The following is a 20447-nucleotide window of genomic DNA, read 5'->3' as shown; positions in this document are numbered from 1 at the left end:
AAGGGTTGATAAATTGGGACCGTCCATATGGTGGGACATACTGTAGATGGATATCAGTACATAAATTACACTGAATATAGAACCTATTTGCCCGCTTTGTGTCCGTCATACAGACAGTAGAAAGTGAAGAGATTCAACATTCTAGATTCAAAGGAGATGGTCAGTGAAATGGACGCCTAGGATTTTCTTTTCTTGTAGTTCTTAACCATGGAAAGGGAATCATCATATGGATGGTCTGGATTTACTTAATACACGACCAGATGTAGAGTCAAATAGCGACGCACCATGTGGTTATATTTCTCAACGGATTGAGAGTCTCTTCCAACGATTTTTCGTCCTGCGCGTGAAAAAAGTCAACACGGTCTCTGGTCCTCGTTGGCAGGCGGACATTAATCTGCAATTTTCTTTTCAACGTGGACCATTGATCATTATCCAGTGTCGATTGCCAACACTCTGGGCCCACATGCAGTGATAATCCGATGATTTGAACCGTCGATATCATTGTTAGATCAGCTGTTGTCCAATAATGACGCTTAAGTGATCATCCCAACCATTGAAAATTTTCTTTTCATTGTTCTAAGTTTATATCCAGTTAGTGATGATCCCAACCATCCATTCAACCTAAGTTTATTAGGGCGGCACATGAAACTTACAGTCCAAAATAAGGACGGTTCCGATCATTAGAACAATGAGCATATGGGCCTCATGGACACGTTGGATGGACGCGGATTGCCTACCTTATAGCGTACTGCGTAAACTCTGTGAGACCCTCTATGATGTATGTGTCTTATCCAATCTGTCCATTCGTTTTATCAGCACATTTTATGTCATGGGCCCAAAATTGAAGCATATCTAAAGCTCAAGTGGACCACACCACAGGAAACAGTGTGAATTGAATCCCTACCGTTGAAAACTTCTTGTGGGCATAGAAATTTTGAATCAAGCTTATATTGTGCGTTCCTTTCAACCATATATATGTGACCTTATGAACATGCTAGATAAACATCAATGTGGGCCGTAGGAAGGTTTCGATGGTGGACAACATTATCCCCACAGTTTCCAGTGGTGTGGTCTACTTGAGCTTTGGATATGATTCAATTTTGGGCTCTTGCCCTAAAATGATATGGAAAAATGGATGGACAGTGTGGATAAGACACATACATCCACGGTGGGGCCCACAGAGTTTACTAAGTAGGCAATCCACTTCTACTGTAGATGGAAAAAAACACAAGGTCATATTGATTGGACAATCCTGACCTCTAGTTAATGGATGGATGCAGATTGCCTGTGACCCTAGTTCTTGCTGTCCGAAGCTAGGTGGGGCCACTGTAGATCTCTGTTCCTTTAGCAATATCAGTAGTCATCAAAGAAGAGGTTATAAAAGAAGGTAACCCTTGCTAATCTTTTTAAGTCCGGATGGATTCTACGCACACTTATACAAGATATTCTGTCACATATTTTCAATGCCACGGTCAATATCTTCAGGAATGAGAAGCATCCTAAGTCAAAGCCACTCGTAATGTAATTGACAGCCTAAAACGCTTTGTGCCTGTTTCCTAGACCATTGCGATTATCTTTGTCAAGAGAATGTGATGAGAACATATGACCATTTAGAGTGTATCAGAGGAGGACAACAACCCAGCTATCATTTTAGATCTATGACTTAAATATGGGTCAGGGTGGACTGCACTAAGGATTTGAAGACCCATATGCATGATCATGCATTTTCAAAGACCTTACATTAAGAAGATGCGTGTAGGCTGCTTAGTTGAAGAATCCTAGCCATTGGATCATGAGGACACGATGATCGGATCATTGGATCATGTGGATCCTTTAATTGGACGGTTGGATCATTGTGATCCTTAATCACTTTGATCATAAGTGTTTGGATTTGCATATTTTGTGTTTTTGTTAATTATTCATATAAGATAATGGTGTGAATCCCATTATCTTATTCTTCTCTCTCATTCTCTACAATCGCGGTGTTTTCTTTTATTTTCTCATTCTCCATCTCTCTCATTCTCTCTTTATTTCTCTCTACCTCTTCATTTTAATTTTATTATCAACCAAAACATATCCCTATCACATCCAAAACCACCTAAACCTAACCCATTCAAACTGTACGACCATATGGACCAAACTCCTAGAACGTACGTCCATATGGCTAGCCCTCCCTCTTAATCCTTGCCCATTTTCCCATTTAAGATCCCCAGCACTAAGCCTAAAACCCTAACCCAACACCCTAGCTCTCAAAACCCTATTTCTCCATAAACCCTATTTCTCCCTAGCCCTAATTCCAAACCCTAATTCCTAAATTCCTAAATTTAATAACCCTAGAGTCGCGCCAAATCTGCCCATTGAATTAGAATCATGCATATGCTAATGTGCGAGTTTCAATCTCTCATTAGGCCTTAGGTTTGCATGCTTACATGATTAATACTTGTGTGGGATTGTAAATTTAACATAAATTGAAATTTTATCATCTCTTTGGTACTCTTTTAATCATGATAGGATAGCATGTTATCATATTTGATTTTCTTTGATTAATCTGTTAATAATCTTCCGCATCCAAATAGTTAGATCACACATCTTGCATCAAATTTTGGTATTAAAGTTTATGTTTTATCATAAGTTTACTTAGGGTTAACACATTCATCACACCTACAGCCTTATTAGTGTATTCATTACATATAGAGTCCAGGTTTACATATTGTGGCGTATAGATTGGCCACTTTTCCTTCGTTATAACATAATACTTGAGTCTTAAGTCTTAGGCCCCTTAGTCCATCCCTTGTTCATGCCCACGCGTTCCAAGTAAGGTTTTGGCCTTCACCCTACCACCATGAGCCAAGATCAAATTCTATAGACTCTTAATGCCATATCTACAAGATTGGAGGCCAGTGAGGCTCAAATCAGAACCACCAAGTAACTGTAACTAACAATCGTATAGCTCAATTGGAGACTTTCCTTCAAGTAAACCCTGATAATGGGGAAGATGGTCAGTCTCAAGTGGAGGAAGTCATGTTGCAAGACGTGGAAGAGGTCATGACCGATGTGTTTGCCATAATGGGGTGCGTACCTAGCCACCCTTAGAGAGTATCACGATCGTTACAATCCAGATAAGCGTAATTTGAAAAGTGTCAAGATCGAGGCCCCTGTCTTTTATGGTCGTCTGAACCCAAAGGCTTTCCTCTACTAGCTTACGGACATGAACCATTACTTTAAGTGGTATAAGATGTCTGACTGTCGTCATATGAGGTTCACCAGGATGAAATTGGTGGGCCAAGTTAAATTGTTTTGGACCAATCTTGAGCGCAAGTTAGAAAGGTCTAGACAAAACTTGATCGTAAATTAGGTTGAGATGAAGGAAGCATTGAAGGAAAAATATCTTACTATCGTATCGCTAGAAATTATTGGGTTAATGGCAATCCCTTCACCAGGGAACAATATTTGTGACGGATTACATCACAAAATTTGAAGAATATATGATATGATGTAACGTCGAGGAGGACCCAATAATAACTCCTTTCTTGTTTTAGGATGGGCCTTCGGTCCGATATTCAACACAAGTTGCTCTCTCACGATGTTGGCACCCTTGAGCATGCCTATCAGTTGGTGCAAGAACATGAAAAGTACTTAAAACCGCAATTTGGGAGACAGTTTGACTCTCATGACTCCAATGTTAAGACTACTCCCCAAAAAACTTAACTCTAACATTGTGAGTCGACCCAAATCCTTTGCTAGCACTCAAAGTAACCAAAAGGATCTTTACGGTAAAGGAGTCGCCAGTACCAATTCATGAAGAGGCAAACCCAGAAGGTGCTATAATTGCCAAAGATATGGTCATATCTCTTATGAGTGTCCCGTTAAAAAGCAACCTAAGGCCCTCGTGATCGGAGAGCATGAAGAAGGTGAAGATGACCATAGTGACTATGAAGAAAAAGAATATCACCCCGCCATTGGTGCTAGTGATGAAGAAGAAGATACCCTATCACTTTCAGTTGTGAAGTACACCTTAGCTTAGGCTAAGGGAATTGATGATTAGCGCAGGAATACCATTTTCTATACTAGCGCCAAATGTGAAGAAAAAAAAAATGCAAGGTGATCTTCGATAGTGGCAGGTGTAGAATTGTGATCCCCGAAAGCACAATTTCTTGTTTGGGCCTGAAAGGGCATGGAAGGAGGTAGTAAGAAAAGACTTGATAACCTGCAGTTTAACAGAGGGTGTCCTCCTTGATATAGCAGCATGGCAGAACAGGATTTGTGTAGCCAACCCCAAGTAGTTGGGACAAGGCTTAAATGATGATGATTGTGTGCTTATCTTCCAAAATATACGGAGTCCTCAATGTTCAACCAATTATACAATTTCTTTTCGGAAGTATGATGTTTGAACAGGACATGTAGAGCCAAAACAAAGTAATTTGGATAAGGCTTAGATGATGATGATTATGTAATGATCATCTGAATATACAGAATTTTAAACATTCCACCAATTATAGATTTTTTATTTTTATTTTTCAAAAGTAAGGCATTTTGCCAACTATGGTATCTACTTCATGCAACAAGAGCCCTTGGGGGTAGAATTTTGCAGTGTTTAGTTATTTTAGATTATGAAACTATGCAGTGTGAATGGACATGAAATGGGTTTTAAGCAAAAGAAAGGACATTCAGGTAACTAGCGCGAAGAATTATATTAAGCCACACCAAAACAAAATGTTTATCATCACATTTCTTGACACATTGTTAGAGAATAAGTTGGGACAACAGCAATTAGATCATGGGTGATGTTCGGAGATCCAAAATGTATCTAACAAGACAAACAGTTGATGGTGGCTGGCTTGAAAATCTTCAAAATTGGAAGATTCTAAGCTTCTGGTAAACTAATGCTTAAGGAGACAATCCATACTAAAGAGAACAGAATTAAATGATCAAGAGATTCCAATATGAGGTTTTTAGCAAGTATACTCCATCCTCCATGAGGCCCATCATATAGACAGCCTGGAACATTCAAAGGCACATGCCAATGTATCCCACAACAACAGTTCCAGACATGCTGTAGTAAGCATCCCAGAGGAAACCTACTTTTTCTAACTAGTAATCTTCCCTCTTTCCCACGCCTTGTGGACCACTTAGCCTCTCTCCACGTGGATAGCAAATGCCAGTTCCGCTGGAAATGTGAAATTGTCATAACTAATTTTTCTTATGATTCTTTGGGTTTCTTTTTCTTTTTTTTCCTTTTTATTTTATTTCATTTATTTATTTATTTAGGATAAAAAGTTGGAGAATGGTTCATTGAATTGATCGAATCCAAAATGGTGAATTAGAAGAGATGGACTTGAATCAGTCGAGCCATGAATCAGATGAATGTGATAGTTAATAGAAAAGGGATGGCATTTTGCACTAACATTTTCTATTCATAGGCATTGATGACAATTCTAGAACTTGGAACATTTCTGTAATGAGCTTGAAAATATAGAAGAAAACGACGCTCGAAATTCTCATATTTTAAGCAAAATGGCGTAAATCAGAAAAACAAAGAAGGAAAAAGTAAAGAAAGAAGAAAAAGCAATCTGCCTAGAGAGTTCAACACAGCTGCAAGATGGGCAAAATTAATTAAAATAAAATACCATGCTAAAACAGGAAAAAGGAGATTACTAGCATCACACTCATGCAAGGCATGGGAGAGGAAATCAAAAGGCCGAAGACGATGCGTGCTGCAAGCTTTGTTGATCTCCTGCCTTTGGTACAACATTGAAGAAATCCTGCAAAGCTATCATTTTTACAGGGCTGCACTTCATGCTCTTTATAGCTTCTGCACTTGCCAATGCTCCGGCAACAGTCGTTATGATTGGGACCTTGTATGCGAGTGCCATTCTCCTCAGCTGCCGGCCATCTATCTGATCAAGCGAGTCATCTGAGCTTGTAATTACCATCAGCTGGATCTGGCCGTTGGCAATCATGTCCCCAGCATGGGGCCGTCCCTCGTGCATTTTAAGAACCCGCTCCACTGGGATACCCTCCAACTGCAGCATTTTTGCTGTCCCTGACGTTGATATGATCCTGAAGCCAAGATCCAAAAAGGCCCTCGCTATGACGGGGAGTTGTGATTTTGTCAGGTCATTCAGACTGAGGAACACGGTACCGGAGACTGGAAGTTTCTGGCCTGCTGCGATCTGCGCCTTGGCAAACGCAACCGGGAACTCAAAGTCTATCCCCATGACCTCACCAGTGCTGCGCATCTCTGGCCCCAGCATGATATCGCAGCCCTGGAACTTCTCGAATGGGAGCACAGCCTCTTTGACTGACACATGCTCCGGGATAACCTCCCTCGTGAACTGAATGTCAGAAAGGGATCTCCCCGACATGACAAGTGAGGCATACTTGGCCAACGGGTGCCCAATCGCTTTCGACACAAATGGCACAGTACGAGATGCACGGGGGTTCGCCTCAAGCAGGAAGACACCCCCAGATGCCGTGATTGCGTACTGGCAATTCATTAGCCCACACACGCTGAGTCGTTTTGCCAGCTTTGTAGTCCATGAACGGATCGTTTCCAAGCAGGTGGCCGCAATGGTCTTTGTTGGAAGCAAGCAGGCTGAGTCACCCGAATGAACACCGGCCTGCTCAATGTGTTCCATGATCCCGCCGATGACCACATTCCCGTCTGAGTCTGCAAGAGCATCGACATCAATCTCACAAGCGTCAGATAGATACTTATCAACCAAGACGGGACGTTCCGGGTCAACTTCAACAGCATTTTCAAGATAGGTAATGAGTTTGTCGTCACTGTAAACAATCTCCATAGCCCGCCCGCCTAACACATACGAAGGCCGGACAACGACTGGGTAGCCTATGTCTGCAGCAATGGATAGGGCATCAGCTTCACTCTTGGCTATTCCTCCTTTTGGCTGTTCAATCCCCAGCTCCTTCAGGATCGCGTTAAACCTCTCTCTGTCCTCAGCAGCATCGATTGAATCAGGCGATGTTCCCAATATTCGTACGTGCCCGGTTCCACCTGAGCAGACGGGTTTATGCTCATCCAAGTACTGCTGTATGGGTAGTGCCAGCTTGAGAGGTGTTTGTCCTCCAAACTGTATGATTATTCCAGATGGTCGCTCTAAGTCAATGATATTCAAGACATCCTCGACCGTAAGAGGTTCGAAGTATAGACGATCGCTCGTGTCATAATCCGTTGAAACTGTCTCCGGGTTTGAGTTCATCATGATTGTTTCATATCCAGCCTCCTGAAAGTAAAAGGCAGGCAAGGAACAATACCATTAACTAAGATGATGGATTGCTACACAATAGCCAACTACCTGTACGAGCAATTTGATACCAGAAAATGAGGTACTGCAGAAAACAGTGGGGGAAAAAAAGGAAGAATCAGAAAAACAAACCCGAAGAGCGAATGAGGCATGGCAGCAGCAGTAATCAAACTCGATACCCTGACCGATTCGGTTTGGTCCGCCACCCAAAATTAACACCTTTTCACTTTGAGAAGGAGCTGATTCACATTCATAATCATACGATGAGTACATGTATGGAGTGTTTGCTTCGAACTCAGCAGCACAAGTATCAACCCTCTTAAATGCCGGAACTACACCTAGTGACAAGCGCTTCAAACGCACTTCACCCTCAGTGGATGAAGTTGCAAAAGCAATCTGCTTATCACTGAAGCCTCTCTTCTTTACTTCATAAAAATCGTCCTTTGTCAGTTGGGACAAGCTCCGAGCCAAGAGAAACTGTTCAACCTCCACCAGCTCTTTTAGCTGAGAAAGAAACCATTTGTCAATGAAACTCAGTTCGTGGATCTCATCCACCTTCATGCCTTTCTTCATCACAGCATATACTGCATTGATGCGGTCCGGATTTGGGACTCGAAGGCTGTATTTCAACTGATCCCAGTCCCAGCCTAGTTCCTTGATCTGCGCACAACCCCAGCCAGAGAAGCCGCATTCCAATGACCGAAGTGCTTTTTGGAAGGATTCTTGGAATGTTCGGCCCAATGCCATTGCCTCACCCACTGACTTCATCTGGGTAGTTAATATTGGTTGTGAACCAGGGAATTTCTCAAATGCAAATCGAGGAATCTACAAGTTCAAAATAGATTATTAAGAAAATATAATTACAAAGAAAAAAGAACCCTTTTGTGTTCAACAAAAGAATGGAAGATAATCACAACGAGATCTACTTCACTGCAAATATTTTATATTGTTGATCAACGTGAACCATGAAAACAAATGCCCAAAGATGATGGAGAGATAAATGCATTATTCCAACAATATGGGAATAAAAGAAATTAGACAAAAATTACAGGAACATAGCACAAAATTGAAAGAGAAATAGTTTGAAGATCTCAAATCACAAGCTATTTTTCTGAAGGAGACATAGTTTTCGCATCTACAAATTGTTATGTAACCTACCGACATCTCAAGGAGACATGACTGCCCATATGAGGTAGTGGGAGCCATTCAAAGCAATCATGCGAGCAGCAACTTGCCACGGTTCCAAATATCTGTATCATATCAACCAGTATTGGCATATAATATTAGTATCTAGTATCTACTGATTTTGATACTCACTGTGGGGTGAAATGGCCCACTTCGTAGGCCATGTAAGTACCAATGCCCGTGCATCATATGTATTGGGCCATATCAGTAATGATGTCCTTGTGCATCATATCACAGTCATGCCAATGAGATGCCATAATGTGATTTTTTTCCACCTTTTCCTCACATTTTCCATGTATTTTCATCATTTCAAGATAGAGGAACGTCAGTAGTTCATTTGTCACTAGATCTAGAGGCTCATTTTAGAGTTCAAAACAGAATATTTGAATGTGACTCCACCAACCAAACCAGAGAGGAAATCATTTTATAGTCATCTTTAGACTAGCAGCATATAAATTAGAATTTGTCTATATTAAACAGATCACTCAAACATTTTACACGGTATCAAAGCATATAATATACTCTATGGGAGCGTTGGCCCCAAACCCTCACCAATTGGGAGTGTAGTTGCTATGCTCCATTTAAATAAGAAATAAAACTCAATATAGTAAAAACCAATGATCAACCAAAGAATTTCTAGTTACCATAAAATTTAACACCAAATTTAGAGGTGAAGGACTCAAAAACTCAACTTTCAGAAGATCAGGCCAACAGACAGTATGCTTACCAAAGAATTGTCTGGTAACACCATAGAATACACATTAAAAAAAAAAAAAAAAAAACACACACACACAAATAAATGATACATCATTTGTATACACGTCAAAAAACACAAATAAATGATAACACATTTTGTTTCTTAATTTTTCCTTGTCCTGGTATTTTTCCACCTTTTTGTTACAAACAGTGTCAACATTGTCTAATGCAATCCATTACACACCGTATCAGATCCTTTTGGGGCCCGATCAATACACCCTCCAATAAAAACACTCGAAACCTCAGTTTGTGTGGACCACGCTGGTGTGCAAATTTGCAATTGTCCCATTAAGCACATTGCCTATTACTCCACACTTGAGGTAGACTGCAGAAGATGAAGTTGCCCTTTGAGCTCCTTTATTGAAGCTGAATAGGCTCATCTGTGTGTATTTCTTGACAACAAGCTTGCCACCCACCATCTTTGGAGGTTGTCCTTACCACTCAACCCAATCGGTCCTCTTTGGAGGGTCTTCATCATAAACTACAATTTTTGCAGGAATTCAGCTAAGTCACCCCAACCTAATTGAACCCTAGCTCAACGTGTGTGTCGCTTTTGCCCTTTGGGCTACTTTATTGAAGTTGAATGGGCTCATCGGTGTGTTGTTCCAAACAACAAGCTTTCCACCATCCATTCACCAACAAAGCAACTGTTGACACCACACCAAATAGAGGCTGTCCTTACCATTTACCACAGTTGGTCCTCTTTGGAAGGTCAAGGTGTGTGTTGATCTTGCCATTTAGGCCACACCAAATAGAGGCTGCCCTGACCATTTACCCCAGCTGGTCCTCTTTGGAGGGACAAGGTGTGTGTCTCTCTTGCCCTTTAGGCTACAATAGTAAGTTGTGATATCTATAATAATAACATTTATCATTTCATATATAAATTACAATACTAGTTCATATATAAAGTTATATTGCATATACTTAGTGTATGTACTAGAGTGACCTACATGATCCTACCCTCATTGTACCATGGATTGGTGGAAGTTGCATACTGTGCATCCGTTCCAGTACACAGTAAAAAAAAAAAAACAAAATTGTATTATAGATGCATGTTATTGCATAAATTGAAGAGTACAATTTCTAAATGCTAACATAAATTTTACTTTCTTAAGATACTGATTTTATTAAATGTCAAAGGCCAAAAGGAGAAGCAAAAAAACAGAAACTAAATATAACAGCCTCATGGCACCCAAAACCGAAAAACACTCTAGACAGCCAATCTCTCACGAGAGCATTAACCTTGCTGATAAACCCTGAAGATTTGCTGCCTTTATTTCTAAATCAGCAGTTGTTCCTTTCAGTCCATATACGCTAGAGGAACAGCTAACCAGTATTTTAAATAGCGGTAGCGTGTTGCGTAGTGTTCAGCCCTTTGTAGCACGTAGCGTGTAGCATTAGTAGCGTAGTGTGTAGCACAAGCTATATGATACTTCTATTTTTTATTTTTATTTTTTTTAAAAAAAACATATATGATAAATGGTAAGGAAACAAACAATAAAATATTAAAATGCCCAAAAGATTATTCATTTTTTCAAGTATAAGCATGTTCAAACAAGTTATTAATCATCATCTATCAAAAGCCAATTCACATACATAAACCAAATCAAATTATTATCACATCAACAACTTTTTAAGCAAACTATAATTAATAATATCTAATTGAAACCACAAGTCACAAGTACGAAAAGAAATTAAAATCCCATAAGTTGAGAGTATTGAGTACAAACTACAAAATATAATTACCATTTATTTTATATATATATCTATATATATATATATATATATATATATATATAGGGCATAGCGTTATGTAACGCACACGCTACATATGCTACCCATGCTACGACACTAATATGCAATGACCACCTCAGTGTACGCTACAAGGGATTTATGCTATTTGCTAATGCTACATGGCATCATAGCTACGCTACGAGCGCTATTCAAAACGCTGCAGCTAACAGTGAGAGGCCCCATTTAGATTTCTTCTTGCTCTTCCATCCGACTACAAGTGATGCAGGACAATTAACCACTTGCTCTAAAAGCTCGAACTGATAGAGCATGGTGAATTAATCCCTTTATCTCATAGCCCAGGCCCCACATCACATGAGTACCGCCTCACACGAACCACCTGCCCCGAGTGTGCCCCTACATCCCATAGGCAACCCCACTCGAGACCGATGTGAAAATGCCCCTGCATTAATCACCACCGATGAGGAGTCTCGAATACAAGACCTCACGCTCTTATACCAATTGATGCAGGACAATTAACCACATGCTCTAAAAGCTCGAACTGATAGAGCATGGTGAATTAATCCATTTTATCTCATAGCTCAGGCCCCACATCCCATGCATTAGGACCTCAGCCGAACCCCCCTCGTGGGCCCCACATCACATGGGTACCACCTCATACGAGCCACCCACCTCACACGGGTCACCCACCCCGATTGTGCCCCTACCTCACACAAACCACCCGACCTGAGTGTGCCCCTGCATCCCACAGGCAACCCCACTCGAGACCGGTATGAAAATGCCCCTGCATTAATCACCACCAATGAGAAGTCTCGAATACGAGACCTCCCACTCTTATCCCATTTTGATGCAAGACAATTAACTACTTGCTCTAAAAGCTCAAACTGATAGAGCATGGCGAATTAATCCATTTTATCTAATAGCTCAGGCCCCACATCCCATGCAGTAGGACCTCAGCCGAACCCCCCTCGTGGGCCCCACATCACATGGGTACCGCCTCACACGAGTGGGGCCCACCTCACACGAGCCACCCGCCTCACACGGGTCGCCCAACCCGATTGTGTCACTACATCCCACAGGCAACCCCACTCGAGACCAGTGTGAAAATGCCCCTGCATTAATCACCCAATGTGGAGATTATGAAAGAGTCCATAAAGTAATTCAATTAACAAAAGATGCTGACCCACCAAGTAATTAAAAGTAAACAATAGAAAATAAAATCTGATTTAACCTAAATCACATGCCCGCATGCTAAGAAATCACATAAATAAATTAAAACTAGGCCCGATGGAAGGATAGAACTTCCAATTTAGCATAGGCACGTTCCACACTCAAGGGACAGATTTGTAGGTTTTATTATTAGGGTTATGAAGGAAATTTTTCTGAAATTTGGAAAATTAGGGTTCATGGGAATTGGGGATTTTGGAATTAGGGTTTTTAGAAATTGGGGAAAAGAGGAAATTGAATATCTATAATTTAGAAGGTTGTAATGGGAGAGGAAAAAAAAAAGATGAGAAGAATAAGAAGAATACCTTTCGAAGAAGAGAAAGATGAATGATGTACCTTGGAGAATCCACCACCAAACAAGCTTCTATCCTTCCATAATTTAATTGGAATAGAGGGTTTCTCAAAAAACCCTAGAAAATAAGGAGAAAAATTCCTTCACATAAGAGAGCTCTTTTCTTTTCTTTTTTCCTTCTCAAATCTCCAAGGGTTGAAACTCCTCTCTCCTGTGCTTTTATAATTAAAAATTCAAAATTAAAAATCCAGCATAATTACAAGTATGTCACTCACTTAAGTGAAGTGGCCCATCATCCAAAATAAGAAAACTAAAACATTTATTATCAATTTCAACCATCAAATAACTCCTAACAATAACAAAAAACATAAAGAAAGCAAGATCAGAGTCCAAGGGCTCGGATCTAAAAGATCTGGTGGCCCGATGGCCTAATCGACAAGATCCAACGGTCGGATCGACACAAAATAGAAATTCTATAATTAAAATGATCTCTTAAGCAGCCCACATGCATCATCCCAAAGTGGGGTCTTCCTAATGCACGTCCAATGCATGTGGGATCTTTAAAATGGCTCAGCGGGCCCCATCTGGAACTCATCTCCCATCCACAAAGAAAGTTACGCTGATGTGGGTGGTCCTGTCTCTGGTACACTCGAGTAGGTCCTCTGATGTCCCCATCAATTCCCTTCGGCTAAGGAGATTTCGCCTCTGGCGAAATAAAGTTGTAGTGATGCTCGAGGAGATTCGGGTCTCGTCGCTGAAGCTCTGCCTCTGTGATCCACGTATTGTCTTATTTTGGTCTGCCCTTCCACTTGACAAAGTTCTCCTGGTAACCGCCATGTCGTGTAGAAACTGCTTCTTCATCTAAGATATCATCCATCTCCTCTCTTCTCATAGGTATGGATGGTAAAGGTTGAGTAGAGAGGTCAAGTAATGGCCATCAGTTTTGGGATAGGTCAGGGACATCATCAACAAAGTTCATGTGAGGGTTAGGGGAAGATCCATGAAACGGTACAAGATCTTCTACATTAAATGTGGAACTATGATGCAGGATATAAAATTAAATATGGAGTGCAAGAGATCAAGCTTGTGATTATACCAATATTAAACAGTCACAAAATTCCAAATCCTACATACTATCAAATATTCAAAAAGGGGAATTTATATGGGTCCAAGCCTACACAATTTTAGGGCTGGATCAAATAAAATTATAAGCCAAACATGCCCAAAGGAGTGTTAAAATCATCCATTCTTGCAAAGGATTGTTCCCAACTCAAGAGATTCGCGAAGTTTCAATTTGGGGGGAAATCTAGGGTTTGAAAATTCGGGATAATTGAGATTTAGGACTCTCTACGGTTAGGGATTTGGATTAGGAGGTTTTTTTAGACAAAAAGGAAGGAAATAGAGGAGAATAGAAAACCTAGGATGGTCTGCGCATGTTGGACAGCCGAAGGGCCTGGACACACGTGCATGACAGGTCGTCCGCACATGTGTGGGACCCACAAAGTCGAAAACCGCCTTCTAGGCTAGGATCGGCCAGGGATGGGTTGCTTCCATACCAAATTTCACGTCAATCCGATGCAAGGTTTGTGCGTAGTACTCCGCCGAAGTTTCAGCCCCTCGGATGGGTCAGAATCTGAAAATCTGTTTGTGCACTGTTGTAGGAGAAAGCTTGGATGCAAAAATGACGAAATTTGATGGCGGAAGGGGTGTAGAGGGTGATGGACGTGGTGCATAAGAAGATGGATATGATTTAGAGCGGATGTGGCTTCGCACCACGGTAGTTAACCCTTCAAGGAAGGGAAGGCTTCACACCTAATTCGATTCTTCAACCCAGAGAGAGGAAGAAACGCGGGAATTTTTTTATTCATAAAATATCATCCAGAATACCTACATGGGATTGCTTTATTTATAAGAAATCCCTAAACCCAAAAAAGACATAATTACCCTTACACCATGTGCGCGCACTAATATCAAAGCTAAAGCAAATAAAATAACTAATCAAAGCAATCAAAGTCGTTCATGATGTTTCTAATAACAAAAATAGTCAAAACTCAAAATCTTAAATCATCTAAAGTAGTGGGCCACGATCATGAGATCCGATGGTAGAATCTATGTGATGATCGGGTCCACTCCAATGCTCCATAACGCAGCCCCTTAATTATGAGGCCCTCCAAAGATGTCGTCGTTGATCCAAATCGAAAGTGGGGCCCGCCTCTTCAAATACGTGCATAGAGGGGGCGTGTGCATGATGTTCCTATCAAACTACTACCCATGTTAGGTGAAATATCTATCAAGTAAGCATTCGAACCCAGTCTTTTCAAGATTTTATATGGTCCAGTGTAACGGGCTTGTAATTTTTTTATGATTCTCTATGGAAACCTTTTTGGACATATTTTAATCATGACTTCATCACCCATAATAAACTCTTTAAACCTATGGTGTGAGTCAGCAATCATTTTGTATGTTTCATTACTTAAATTAATTCTTTTTCTAATCTCTACATGCAAGTCATGCATCTGTTGTGTAGATGCATGTGCAGACTCTAAAGGCCTATGGAACACAGGCATGGGTATGCAATCTATAGGAGTCCTAGGCTCATCTACTTGTCTTTCCAAATCCACTTCCTTCCCATGACTCATTTGATCGTGATGAAGGTTTAGTAGAGTAAATGCATGAATGTCCTGCACGGGTGTAAGCTCATTCGGTATGTCCTCTGGAATAACAACACTGGTCCATTGGACTCCTCCAATACCAGATTCACCTCATATGGTAACTCTACACTACCCTCGGGTGTAACCTTAGGTGGCATCTCCATAATAACCTTAGGTGTGACCTCACTTGCCACGTGGGCATACAACGTCAAATCAATTTTAGTTTCTTTCAAACTCTTTGGCATTAACTATAGGAAGAGACTCAAGCTAGAGTTTCGTCACACCTTCAAGACCATGTTTCTTGACGTCCTCCTTTTTCGAAGTGCTTTTGCGTGGTAGAGGCTTCAAGACACTCCTTTTGCCTTCATATAGAAACGAATACGTATTCAAGCGACTGAACAATGTTGCATCCCTGTCATACAACCAAAGCTTGCCCAAAATGATGTGGCCTATATCCATAGGTAAAACATCATACCAAAACATGTCCGTATAGGAACCAAACTGGATGGGAATGGGACAACGCTAAGAAATCAGAATCGAAGATGCGTTAACCCATGAGACTCGATAGAGTTGAAGGTGAGGAACAACTAGCATACCTCAGCAACCCACGGTACTAGCAGAGACCACATTAATGCAACTACCACTATCAATAATCGATGTTTTAAATATCTATGATATCGGCCGATATATCCCACGATATATCTTGTATCCCACCTATGCGACACGAAACACACAAGTAGTGAGATATATTCCACATGTTCAATCCGGTGAGCATTTTTTATTTTCGATCCTTTTTTCTGTAAATTATGTTAAATCAGGGTCAAATTGTTACAAATCCATGAATTTTCATGTTTTGCATGAAAAATCATGGAGTGGGAGCTTCAATTTCAAGACTTAGAGGACAAGGACCGAGTTGCAGAAAATTGAAAAAAATAAAAAATCCCAATTTCTCGAAAATTGTTTGCAATATTTATGTCCAAACAAAAAATCAAACATGTATGTAACCTAATCTAGTGATTCTTCCTTTGTTTTTGAATGTATTGCTTGTGTTTCCACACGTCTTCTTACATTTATAAACTATATGAATATACTTGCATCAATTCAGTTAGACAACGCATAGATTAGGACCCCATACAAAGAAAACCTATTATGTGCACTTGTTTTTTGTAATGTTTTGATTTGTGTGTATTGATGTCTTTTTTAACAATCACTGAAATTTTATTGAAAAATTTGACCAATTTCCAATGTTTCCAACAACAGCGATACATTACACAATACAACCGATATATCCCGTGCGATAACTGATACGTATCCATATCCCAGGGGTGCGATATGTAACGCGATACCAATATTTCAAACACTTTCAATGATCACCTCACCTTGCAGTTTTTGCCACCACACTTGGCATAAGTGTGGAAAATTGAATTCCTGCGCCAATCATCACTTTCTACAATCTACCTTAAGGCACGGCTAATAATTGCAAGTGGCACAATCTCAATTTGATCCCCGACTTATGATTGGACATCTTCTCCAGTGTCGGGGTTCACCTGAAGGGAGGCTTCAAGCTAATTGACACGTGCATTGATCTGCTCTAGATTTGAGTTGCGGTGGTCCTATTGTACACTTCAATAGGCGTCAGACGGTTGTTGATAGTGTTCAGGGCCTCGGCAATCTTCTCTAGATTCATAGTGGGATGTAGACCAAAGCCGCGTCCAGAATGAGTGGGCATACACAAGGTAACTCTTAGGGGGAAACCTACATCCTAGGGTAATGTTATGACAAAGAAAAAACTAACCTAGAAATCCAGTTGGACACACTAGGGACACTAATCTGAAAATTCAGCAAGCCGCTACGCTCAAATATTATGTTGAAAATTCAGCATGATGGTAATCCGAGCATGCCAAACCGAAAATTCAGCAAGAGTGTAATCTGAAAATTACAAACTGAAAATTCAGTAGTGTGACAACCTGAGATTACTATGCTGAAATTTCAGCAATGGTATAAGTGGAAACGCTAGCTGCAAATTCAGCAATAGGAGGAAAAAAAAAAATCAGCAGTATGATCTTATATGCAGTGTGTTGGGAGCCGTTGCACAAAACCTTAGGATATAGCCTCCCAAAACACTAGAATTATGGGATAATAAAGCAATGAAATAAATCAAAGCACAACCCATACGACACGAGATTTTTACGTAGAAAACCCTCAAAGAGGTAAAAACCACAGGACCTCTTCCAGATCAACAATCCACTATGAAGTAGAATGTTACAACCAATCACAAGCACACACCGCTTGGATCAAACTTTCTTCACTCATGCAGGAATGGATGAACAATAAGAGAATAGAAGAAAAACGAAGAGATCCCATTGATAACGAGGACGTAGAAGCATCGAGATGTCGAGTGCACAGTAGATCACCTCTACGAGCAGAACCTCCCTTCCACAAGCTTCCTCTCTCTATTTCTCTCTCTCTCTCTCTCACACACCTTTGATAGCCCTAAACCCTTTAGCAAACCCTTGCAAAGCTTTAGGAAACTCTCTTGCATTCCCTAGAAAAGCCCTAGGGACCCCTATTTATAGTTTATGCAACTCTCTTTCGCACCTCTTGCGAAACCGCATCAAATTTACGTAGTCCGCACAAAATCCGGACATGAATCTGCATAACCTCAACCGGTGTCAACCGATCGAACGGCCCACTCAAACTTGCCCTTGGGCAAAGCCTTGGTCATCATATCTGACTCATTATCGTCCATGTGAATCTTCTCAAGTTGTAACACCTTCTGTTCCAAAGTATCCCTGATCTAGTGATACCGAATCTCTATGTGCTTCGACTTGGAGTGCTGACTTGGATTCTTGCTCAAGTGTATAGCACTTTGACTATCGCAATAGACCAGGTGCTGCTCCTGCTTCAGGCTAAGTTCCTATATGAACCTTTTCATCCAAAGCACCTCTTTACAAGCCTCTTGACTGCAATGTACTCGGCCTCTATCGTCGATAATGTTACGACCTTCTGTAGCTTGCTTTGCCAAGAGACCGCTCCCCCTGCAAACGTGAACACGAATCCCTTTCATCTCCTCTTGCATAGCTTTTAACCACTCCCCCTTATACATGTCGACTAAGGCCTCAGAATAATCTTCTGGCTCTCCCCCATCAATAAGCATAATGTACTCATGCGTTGAGTACCTCTTGGATGGATGTCTGTCCCTAGATGACCTCCTCACCTGTGGCTCAACAGGTGGATCAAGTGAGGGTTGCTCCCCTAGTCCATCTTCTGTAGGAACTTCCTCGTCCTCTGCGCCTTACTGTACTCCCCCGCCATCAGGCACCACGGGAGGAATAACCGGATCCATGTCCTCTAACTCACCTAAACTAGGTTGGTTCTTCTCTGGCTTACAAATGTCTGATATACATTGATCTTCAAAGAATACCACATCTCTGCTCCTGATGAGCTTCTTCTCGGTCGGATCCCACAATCTGTAACCGAACTTTTCATCACCGTACCCCAAGAACACACACTGACTGATCTTCATATCGAGCTTGGACCTCTCGTCCTTTGGTACGTAAACGGATGCCCTGCATTCAAACACCCTGAGATGACTGTACGATGAATCTTGTCCAGTCCACACCTTCTGAGGTACTTCTTCATTCAACGGGACTGATGGAGGCCTGTTTATCAAATTTACTGTCCTGTGCATTGCTTCTCCCCAGAACATTTTAGGCAACTTCGCATGGGATAACATGCATCTGATTCTCTCTATAATAGTGCGATTCATTCGCTCAGCCACACCATTATGTTGGGGGGTCTTGGGAACCGTCTGTTCATGCGTATACCCAGGGACTTACAATACTCATGAAAGTCATTGATGTATTCACCACCATTGTCAGTGCGGATGCACTTCAATGATCTACCTGTCTATTTCTCGACCATAGCATGAAACAATTTAAACACACGAAAGTCCTCGTCCTTAGATTTCAAAGCATAAACCCAAGCCTTCCTAGATGCATCATCTATAAAAGTGACAAAATACAATGCCCCACCCAAGGTTTTTGTCCTCAGAGGACCACAAACATCAGAATAAACCAAATCTAATGCATGCACTTTATTAACATGAGAAGTAGTTTTAACGAATGAAACTCTATGCTGTTTCCCTAATAAACAATCAATACAGGTTTTGAGAGGTATACTTGTCACGTCTGGAAGGAGCCACTTCTTTGCTAGTAGTTGAAGCCCTTTTTCACTCATGTAGCCTAGACGCCTGTTCCACATGTCAGTAGTTGAATCTTTCGCTGCATTCAACCCACCCTTGCACACACTGACACTTGCCTTGTAAAGGATGCAACACTTCTTTCCTCTGACCGCAGTCAATGAACCCTTGATGAGCTTACAGTGCCCACCAACAAATCGACTTTCATAGCCATCATCATCCAATCTTCCCGTCGACATCAAGTTGAGGTGAAGGTCAGAAATGTGCCTCACATCCCTGGAACCAATGTGCAGCCCACATCGGTTTTCACACAAATATCACCGACCCCTACGATCTTCGATATGCCAGAACTTCTCATCTTCACGGTCCCATAGTCACCTGACTTATAGCTTGTGAAGAAGTCTCTGCGTGGAGTCGCATGAAACGAGGCTCCCAAGTATATCACCCAGTCGGTGTCCTAACTCGTAGCCGTGAGACAAACATCATAATCTGCGAAAAGAATAACTACAACGTCGTCATCTGAAGCGACTGCAGTGGAATCTGATTCATCTTCCTTCTCTTTTCCTTTTCCTTTCTTGTCCTTCTTATTCTTACGACATTCATGCTTATAGTGGCCCTTCTTACCACAATTCCAGCATTCAACATCCTTCCTGGTACTCGACTTGCCTCTTAATTTATCTCGGGCCTTCCCGCCTTTTCTGTTCTTTCCTCTCCCCCGTTCTTGTGTCACAAGAACCTCTTGCTGAGTGGACCCCTGAGACTTCCTCCTTGTCTCCTCATTGAAGAGACTAGTTACCTGTTCCATGGACACCTTTCCGTCTGGCGCGGAGTTACTCAGAGACACCACCAATGTCTCCCAACTATCAGGCAATGAGTTAAGCAATAGCAAAGCCTATGATTCATCGTCCAAACCATCTTTATGGTGGAGAGCTGGTTCAATATATTGCTGACTTCATTTATGTGCTCAACCACAGAACCACCATCTTTGAACTTGAGATTCATAAGTTGTCTTATCAGAAAAATTTTATTGCCGACTGTCTTCCTCTCATACAACCCTTGCAGTTTCAGCCATAGGCTAGCGGCTGAGGTCTCCGTATACACATGGTGAAACACGGAAT

At 41.3% G+C, this 20447-nt stretch overlaps 1 protein-coding gene across 1 annotated transcript in view; it reads right to left on the bottom strand.

Moving 5' to 3' along the window:
* Positions 1 to 5367: 5367 nt before the first annotated feature.
* The window catches only part of LOC131226252 (carbamoyl-phosphate synthase large chain, chloroplastic), a 40525-nt gene continuing 25445 nt past the window's right edge, over positions 5368 to 20447 (bottom strand). The window contains exons 2-3 of the mRNA XM_058222036.1: positions 7398 to 8090; positions 5368 to 7244 (exon numbers count right to left, since the gene is read on the bottom strand). Of these exons, the coding sequence (XP_058078019.1) occupies positions 5691 to 7244; positions 7398 to 8090 (2247 nt within the window). The 3' untranslated portion in view covers positions 5368 to 5690. The remainder of the gene's footprint in view (positions 7245 to 7397; positions 8091 to 20447) is intronic.

This window comes from Magnolia sinica, chromosome 14 (genome assembly GCF_029962835.1).
Source record: "Magnolia sinica isolate HGM2019 chromosome 14, MsV1, whole genome shotgun sequence".
Classification (NCBI taxonomy): domain Eukaryota; kingdom Viridiplantae; phylum Streptophyta; class Magnoliopsida; order Magnoliales; family Magnoliaceae; genus Magnolia; species Magnolia sinica.
The sequence above is the reverse complement of the archived record's forward strand: the minus strand, read 5'-3'. Positions and strand labels throughout refer to the sequence as shown.